This window comes from Varanus komodoensis, unplaced genomic scaffold, assembly GCF_004798865.1.
Source record: "Varanus komodoensis strain SLA01 unplaced genomic scaffold, ASM479886v1 scaffold18_3, whole genome shotgun sequence".
Classification (NCBI taxonomy): Eukaryota; Metazoa; Chordata; class Lepidosauria; order Squamata; family Varanidae; genus Varanus; species Varanus komodoensis.
In genome coordinates this window covers 2,398,305-2,407,479 of record NW_025335549.1, presented here as the reverse complement: position 1 = coordinate 2,407,479, position 9,175 = coordinate 2,398,305, and the positions used below count along the sequence as shown (strand labels likewise).

The following is a 9,175-nucleotide window of genomic DNA, read 5'->3' as shown; positions in this document are numbered from 1 at the left end:
CCGAGGCCAGCCAGGCTTCTCTGGCGGGGAAAGGGGCGCGGGCGCAGCAGGGCACGCTGGGAGCTGTAGTCCGCCCTGTAGTCCCGGGAGGCGCCTGCAGCGGCGCGCCCCTTTGCCGCGGGGGGCTTTGGGAGGTGTGGTCCGCTCCTGCCACTCCGCCGGCCGCTTGGTTCGCGAGAGCCGCCGACGGCGCCGCTGTGCCGGCTCCGCCAAGACGAAAGTCGCTCCTCTCAGCATTTCCCAGAAAGACACGGAGCGCCGCAGCTCCCAGCATTCCCCAGCCGACAAACGGGCAGTCTTGCAATTCCCAGTATTCCCAAGGATAATAGCTCCTTCCAGCATTCCCCAGGCAAGGGAAAAAAAATATCAACAATTCCCAGCATCTTCCCAGCTGGGAAGTTTTACAACTTCCAGAGTGATCTCTCCAAGAAAAAAAAAAGATTGCTCTCAGAATTCCCCAGAAATTGGAAAGCATTCTTGCAGAGGTTCTACAACTCCCAGCATTCATAGAATCATATCACAGAATGGCAGGGGATCATCGAGTTCAACCCCCTGCTCAGTGCAGGACTCTTAAGTCGTACCTTTTTCCAGCCAGGGGAAAAACAACAACGCCTAGTGTTCTTCAGCCAGCACAATTTGGGGGGAAAGCTGGGAAATGTGGGACTTCTTTTTCTTGGCTAACCATCCATGGGAATTGTGATGGAAGCGGCCAGTTATCCCAAGTTTCCACCTGGTTCAAACAGAGGTTCTTTGGCTGATGCTCTAGTCATTTCCACCAGCGCGTCTCTTCCGCAGCCTGGGTACTCACTCTTGCTTTGTAATGGCAGCACTGAAATGGGCTGGACAGTGCAGGGAAATTTAGAGAATCACATACATATCAAGGCACCTTAGAACTGCCACCCACTTTATCTTTCTGATCATTGAGAAACTGACCGCAATCCTATCAATGTTAACACTGTGGACTGTCCAGAGAGGCTGATGAATGGAATAGAAATAAGTACATAAATTTTCAGAAGAAAGTCTCACTGATTAAGTGCAAATAGGGTTGCAGCCTGGATTAGAGAGGAAGCAAATGCAAAATGTCTGTCCAAAATCACTGTTAGGCTGCTGTTGAACAGAGAGCCCTCCCAGTTTGGGAATGTTGGCACTGGAGTCTGATTTCCAGTGCTGGAACAACTGCAGCTCCCGCAGAGCATCTCTTCATTCATGCATTTCTGTACATGTCCTGAACCCATAAACAATCACAATGAGAAAACTTGGAGCAAGGATCTTTGCATCCATCCACCACTTTATTATTTTAGATCATTTTTGGATATTTTTAAAATTGCACAGATAGCTGCTGTTTATTGCAAAGGAAAAGGGCAATATTGCTACTTAAAATAAACTCACCTAGTGCCTTTATCTTTTTTGCTGCATAGCTTCACGCACATAATGGACATTTGCAAAAATAAACAAAGGGCCCATCGTGCATCTTTCCTTCAGTTCTCTCTCTCTCTCCTCTGCATCCCATTTCTCTTTGAGAATCCTCTTTGCACTGATCTCGGCTCCTCAGCTGTTGGCTTCATCCTATTTAAAGACCATTCCCCCCTCCTTGTCCTTTTACAGTGCAGTCTCTTGGCTGTATCCAAATCTGCATAGCTGAGCATGGCATTACCCTGCAGTAAAATGAGCCAGCAGTTTGAGACCGGCGTAGAAATGCCAAAGAATGACACAAGCTCCGGGAGAGGAGGCGATCTTGCCAAGCAGAGAGCTACCAATGCTGGTTTGAGGAAAGTTCATCAGGACAGCCTCATAAGCTGTCGACAGTGGGAGAGCATTTTCTTCTCCCTTTCCTGCAGCAGTCATACACTGCAGCTCCCTGGCAGTGGGATCAGGGCCCCTCAATGATCCTTCCTCATTTGTCCTGGCATGTAGGGTTAGCTCCAACCTACCTCTCAACCTGGGCATCAAGAAAGAGACAAGATCATGTTGTTGCAAGTGCCACTCATGGCATCCAGAGCCAGTTGCAGGAGTGGAACAGACAGTGAGGGAATCCCTGCAGTTGTGAGGTGCCGGCCAAGCATCAGAAGCACAACGCAACCAAGGGGACGATGCCCAGGTCCACCTCCAAGCCTTGGAGCTGCCGAGATGCTCCAAGCACCTGAAACTCAGGAGGGGAGTGCGGATTGCCCTGGTGCAGGTGTTGAATTTTAAGGCGCAGTGTGAGATCAGGGAGAAAAGCCACCCCTACAGAAAGGGCGATGGCCATGGCAACTGCTGATGTTTGGTTGGCCACTGGCCTAGATTTGCCACCCCTGATCAGGATTAATCAGGACACACCACATAGAGGGCACATGGAATTCCTTGTTCTCATTCATGGAATTCATTCTAGCTGAGACAGCTGAAAAAGAATAGGAAAAAAGATTAGAGTGCAACCATTTCAGCCTGCGTGCCCCAGTTTCTCCTTAGGGTCATCTAGGGACTGGGTGGGGAGGGGACATGTTTATTTATAGATATCTTCATCAACTTATAGATTCCAAGTGAATATGAGACCACCATAAGTTGTGTCAACAGTTCAAAATTCTTTATTGTATCCTATCTGGGCAGCCCCTCCCAAAACGGTGCACAATCAATCACATCAGTTGGGTTCCAGAAGGCCTGAGTCAGTGCCCACCCAACCCTGCTTGTAAATTTTCCAAGTTCCATACATTGTTTTTTGAGCTGTAGGTTTGGCTCTGTATTTTCCCTTCACTATGCTGGGGCACAATTCATCTCCACACAACACAGCATTTTAAGGAAGATGTTCATGCACCGTTTGATCCCACCTTCCTTTCAGGAGCTTGCAGGCTGCCCCAAAACCACCCAGTGGCTGAGTGGGAATGGAATCTGGATCTCCTGAGTCCCAGTCCGACACTCAAACTACTACGCTGTACTGGCCCTTAAGAGAAGGTGACTGGACCAAGTCATGCAGAAAGCTTTATGCCTGCATATGGATTTTAGTGGACTCAAACTGTCCCAGCTTGCTTGTCCTTTAAGGCTTCCACATTTTTAGGTACTGCCACCAGGATGTAAGCCATAAAAGGCTTTCAAATTCCTGAGCCAAGCAGCTCAGTGACTCTGAGAACAGATACAAAACTAACACCCTGCACTTAGCAGTATCTTCCCTTTCAATCAATGAATTCACAGGACAACTGCATGGAAGTGCAAAAGAAGTTGTATTTTAATTCCTGATTCAGGAGCACTGGGTCTGGTCAAGGACCACAGGATTTTTCCTCTGTTAATGGTTCATATTTCCCAGACTAGCACATGGGTCAGAATGCAGGTGGAACACACATTTCCTTGAACTCTGTGATGCAAGTCTTGGCTGCAAAACAAAGCAAAGCATGCCAAAATACATCAAATATGGCGTATCTTCAAATGAACTGTGGACAAAATGCATATTTAAGCATTGCAATGTAAATGTTAATTTAAAAAAATCCAGAATTATCATATTGTTGTGGAAACCGGACAGAATGGATGTATGATTGAGACATTGGACATTGATTGAATGTAGAATCTGTCCATGCTTAGATGCAGCTATGCTCAGTCAAGCCAACTGGCCCAACTAGTTATCTGGCTCTACCCTGCTCAGCAGGCACATCCAGGGTTTCAGTTATGGCTCTTTTTGAAGCCTGCCAGGAGATGTGCTACCTGGATTGAACCTGCATGTCAAACAGGTGCTTGAACAAGGCTACAGGTCCAGCTTTTCTTTTCTGTGTTGTCTAAGAAATGAAATGACACTATTCTAGCAGTTCATGATGTCTCAGTTCATGAATACAGGGTCAGTTTTCTGTTATAAGAAACAGGTAACTTCCAAACAGGAGTAAGAATGCTCCATAGAATTGCACTGCTGTAGAACACAGAATTTGTGGCTCTAAACCTGGTTAATCCCTGAGACCAATGGTCTTTTCAGAGACATCATGTATCCCTCTCAGCTTGTGAAACAGGATTCTCCAGTCAATTAGTAAAGCTTTGGGCAGTCGCCTCTGAGAATTATCCATTTTTACTGTACTTACATCTATCTTTTCTTCCCTGGAGCTCTTTAGGGGATAATTCTTGCCAGGAAAAAATTACATGGTTTCTTTTCATTTATATTTTAATGCAGTTTATTATCCCAAAGTGACCTTTCTTTGGGTTCGGGAGATCAGAGTGCTTACAGAAATCTTCCCAAGACGTTTGCATTATCAGCTCACATTTTACACGCAGAGCAATCAAAGAATAGAAAGTCCATGCAACACATGAACAGGACTGATGGTCAAGACCATCTTGGGGCCAGTTAATTACATCCCAAGGCTGCATCCCAAGGACCAGATTTAATTTGGAAAGCAAGCTCATTTCTTGCCATGAGCAACGGGAGGAAAAGCTTTGAAACCAGGTGGTGGATAGTAGTTGGTGACGGGGGTGCTGAGCAGAACTTGGAGCAATCAGAGGAATCTGCTTCAGTGCCCCACAAATACGATCCTGATTCTTTCCACTCAGTCTTCCCTGCTGCAACCTCAAACCCCATTCAGACATTACGAAGGTGCTGGGAAATCACCACTTGTGCATGCAAGCCCCAGCCACCTCTTCTCCTCCGAAGCATGCTAAGTTCACAAGGACCAGGAGGCACCGCTAAGCTGTGTGCTCCTTGTGGTTTGTGTGCCTTAGAACGTTGTAGGTGGCTCAGTGTTGCAGCACACCCCAAGAACGGGGTAGGGGCGAAAGGGAGGGGAGGAGATGGATGGGAAGGGTGAGAAGTGGATAGCAAAGTTCTCTCCAGTCAAGCACCCTGGATTGCAACCACAAGAGAACTCAAGAGACAGATCTGGGCTGGAGTGAGGTGACAAGCGTCTTGCTGGGCTGAGACTGGGGCCAAAGCATAAGCTCATCCTATGCTTACACAATACCGGGCAGCGGGTCTTTCAGCCTCCTCCCGATGGCTGCCAGCAGACTGGAACTCTGAGCAGAATTATGGCAAACGCATCAGTGCAGGGACTTCTCCAGTCAATGTCTTTGGAGGTCTAGGAACTGTGGGAGAGAAACACCCGCAGTGCTGTATACGAATATATTTGCAGAGTATATACAGTTTATTGATTTACTTGCAAAACTTGTTTACCGCTTAATATGAAACAGTGTATTTAGGAGCTCTGCTTCCACACTACACTGTGGGTGCGTTTCATACTTAACAAGCACAACCGAGAAACAGACAATTGGTGGCGACCGTGTTGCCATGCCTATGAGCCCATGTGGCGTGGTGCTGAGAGTCAGGCTCTGTTCCCCGCTCAGCCATGATGTTTACTGGGTGACTTTGGAACCGAAATGGACTCTCAGCCTAACCTTCCTCACAGGGTTGTTGTTGTGAGGATAAAAGTGGTGTGGAGGAGAACGACACAAACCGCTTTGGGTTCTGTACAAGAAATCAGGTGGGATATAAATGCAATGTAATAATAAATGTAATGTAATGTAATGATAATGGTCTTGATTTACAAAGCAGAGAGGCTAATTAAGAAAAATGTTGGTTTTTCCTCAGCTATTTCGGGCAGCCTGGTTTGCAGGAATTGCTCTAGTCAACTTTTTGTGGCGTGGCCGTTCGTGCAATCCTGATGTCTGTGGATCAAGCCAGTCTGAGAGGGTTAGGATGGGGAAGGCTGGCTGCATTTATTCAAGTTAAGGTTGTAGATACGATTTTTGTAAACGTGCTGCCTCTACAAAACAACCAAATAAAGAAGAAGGTGCAGTGAGTGCAATTTTTCCCTGACAGTTTATTATGGTATGAAGGAAAAAACATTTTGGTGTGCTTGAAGTGGACGATATCTTACAAATGGAGGATGACGTGGCTATTAAAATATGATTACACAAAGTATGAACATTTTGAAGTAGTTTACAGTACAATGGATTTCTTTTATAAACAGACTCTTAAATATACATATGACAGAAAAAAACATCCAGAGTTAAGCTATTTGCATTTTATAGATATTTTCTCTGAGAGGAGAGAAAAAGAGCGCCTCATATTAAAAACAAAGAAGAAAATACGAAAATTGTTCAGAACCAGGAACATAACACCTGTACACTACAAATATACATTACTGAGGTGGGCAAACCAGGAATGGGCTTTGATCATTGGCGATAAGACCCAATATGGCAGGTTTGCGTGCCCTTCTGGTGGAGAGAATTTTGCACCATGGTATTCAATATTGTCACAATCAGCCTCTTTGTTGATGTATAGACTGGTTCACGTGTGTATGTATATTACTGCTTGATTACTTGTTGCTTGATGATGAACTTGAATTCATAAACTGAGACCATTAACAACGACTTGGTTCACACAGTGCTAATCCATGATTAAGCCATGCTTTGTTGCCCTACCCAGGAACATGGAACATGATGGAACCAACTGTGGCTTGTTTGCTCAACCTTTGCTTTGCTTCCCTTCTATTTCACCCATTCCCTCCCTGCATCCCAACATTTGTGGTGTTGACTATTTACTTCCTCTGTAATCTGAAGAAAGAAACAGCCTTCTGCATTGTCACTTAATCCATAGTTTAAACAGAGTTCATAAGCCAGCAAACATTGGTTCTCACGTTCTGGGTGGTTCCTGGTTAACAAATGATGGCTTGTAAGCATGGCAGGGTTCGCACAACTAGAGAACCCAGAATTCAAGTGCCCATCACTTAAATAAACCATAGAGTAGTTGTATGTGTGACCCAGGCCGTTGTGATTGAGGCAATTCTCTGACGTCAGCAGTACACAATGGTAATTCTAAACAATGGAGAGAATGGCCTAGTGAGGGAATTTGGAGGCTGTCTAGATGGGAGCATTTTTATTTTACCCACTTTGAAATGTAATACATCAGCCCTGCTGCATTTTGGCACTCTCCGGGGGGCACCCTGATCATCCTGAAGTTCTGCTACAAGCGGCTGCTGTCTGACTTGCTGGATGTTCAAGGATAGGCTAGACCTGCACATGGCGGGCATGTGGTGAGTGGAGACGGCTAGAGCCGGGGGTCAGACTAGATGGCCTGGGAGACCCCTTCTGACTTGCTCTGTGTTTCTTTGCCTACAGCCCATCCACACAAGGCTGGATGCTGGACTTATTCAGAGAGGACACACAATGTGGGAAGCAGCCCTGGGTCAAGAGCAGCAAGAGAAAGCTCCAAAGGGCCATCAGCGTCTCTGTCCAGCCCAGGAATGATGCCACAATGAGCTGCTTTATAAAGCAATTTGCTGGGTTGAATTCCTGGGGCTGCTGCTGATCATTTTTGTTGGCCAGGTCAAAATGGACCTTTCATTCAGCGGAGGTATCGCTTGAAAAATTTGTGCTGGAGAAGAGTCAGGGAGGAAGAGTGGGCAGGTGAGGAATAGTATAAACTTGGCTTCCTGTTTACTCCATTTGCCAGGACACCTCTAGTTCATATGTTATGTCAAAAACATAAAATATTTGATGCTGTAATACACAGTATTACTCAAACTAACAATAATATTTGCATATTTAGAACAAGTTGGAATTCAGTTCCTATTATATAAGAAAAAAGAAAGACAGCAGAGTAGCCTATACGTTATTTACAAAGAGTCCAGCAAAGAAGTATAAATACTTCCATATTTAATGTTTAGGAAAACATAATTTACAAAATATTCAAATATATACATAGCCATTTGAAAAATCTGGGTGGAAAGTGAAGCATTAGTTGGACAAGCTCATTCTTTTGGTGCTGAAAAATGGGGAGCATTTGTGTGCGTGTGTGTAAATGTTTTCCGTTCCAAGTCCCACTGAAATTATGTACAGATCCCTCACTTCCCACAACGATTACACGTGTCCAGAGCTTTGAACGTGCTGCCCCAAAATGTCATCTATCATTGTCAAATTATTTAGCCAGTCTTCGTCAGTGCTGCCACTGTTCTTCATAAGGGAGTCGATGAAATCAGCTTCGCTGCAGTTTCCGGGCAAAAGAGAATTGTTTTGCTGGGCTGCAAAGTCATACTGCGGCGGCAGTTCGGAGGCAGTGGTCAGTCTGTTGAATGATCCTGGCAACTGGCTGGCAGAGCCGGGATAACTTGGCGGGCCAACCGTCTGGGCCGGACTGAGCGGGCTAAAACCAGGCAGGCCTTGCGGCATCGCTTTCATGACGCCCATGGCAGCCGGCAAAGGTCCCCTGGTTAAATTGTGGCGCAGGGTCTGGTTATTCAGGGAGTCCATGCCGTGGCCGGGCTGCCCCAGGCTGACCTTCTGCATCGGCCTGGCCTGGACACCAGGAGCGATCTGGTTGGGCGGCACCACAGGCTGGTGGGAAAAGGGCTGGCCGGGGAGAGTCGGCCTTGTGTTCTGTTTGGAAAAGAGAGGGTTACCGGAGAACGGCTGCAAGCTGGCATCCATCTGACCTTGACCAGGCATCCGAGGGACTCCCGTCGGCGTCCACATCTGAGCAGACGGGTTGGCGTAGACGTTGGGAATTCTGGGCATCGCCGACTGTCTCAAGTGTTGCTGGGCCGAAGTATGATTCACCAAGGACCCAGCAGCAAAACCCGACAGCGCCATGCTTGGCCGGACTGCGGGGTGGCTGTGGACCGTCTGGCAGCCGGAATTCATGCCCAGGGCAGTCTGGCTCGGGCGCAGTGGAAGACTGAAATCGGAGTTCGGCGGGAACATGCCCGGCTGCTTGCTGGGGTTGTGGGACACCATCACCATCGCCCCACTGTTCTGGCTCACGGCGGCCGAGGCGATCCCGGAGCCCAGAGCGTTCTGCAGGATTCCCTGGGCTGATGGCATCATGCGGTGGCTGGGAGAAGGAGCCTGCATCGGCTGCCCGCAATCGGTTGTCATGGGCTGCGAAACCGCTGTATGGAGACAAGGAAGATGTGAAATGAGCAACTGTTTGACAGCAGAGCTGTGCGCCTCCCTGAATTCTTTGAGCACGATGCATTGTGCAAATAAAGAGAACGGTTCTGGATTCCACTTTTAAGCATTGCCATAGGCCCGAGATAGTTTCTCTCTCTGCTCAACAGACAAAGCTCTTCTCTTCCAGAAGTAACCCTGCCAAAATCACATGATCAGCAGAGAGCACACCGTGCCACCCTTGCTGGACTGTACCACTTCAGGTGCAGGCGGGGCAGGGGAACCAATGCTTGAACTCTTGCACCATTCTCTGGGGTTGGGGGAAAGATTTTTTGCACATAGAAGACAA

The 9,175-nt window shown here is 47.2% G+C and overlaps 1 protein-coding gene across 1 annotated transcript in view; it reads right to left on the bottom strand.

Moving 5' to 3' along the window:
• Nucleotides 1-5,739: 5,739 nt before the first annotated feature.
• The window catches only part of MAMLD1 (mastermind like domain containing 1), a 102,931-nt gene continuing 99,495 nt past the window's right edge, over nucleotides 5,740-9,175 (bottom strand). Inside the window, exon 5 of the mRNA XM_044427152.1 lies at nucleotides 5,740-8,828. Coding sequence (XP_044283087.1) covers nucleotides 7,801-8,828 — 1,028 coding nt within the window. The 3' untranslated portion in view covers nucleotides 5,740-7,800. The remainder of the gene's footprint in view (nucleotides 8,829-9,175) is intronic.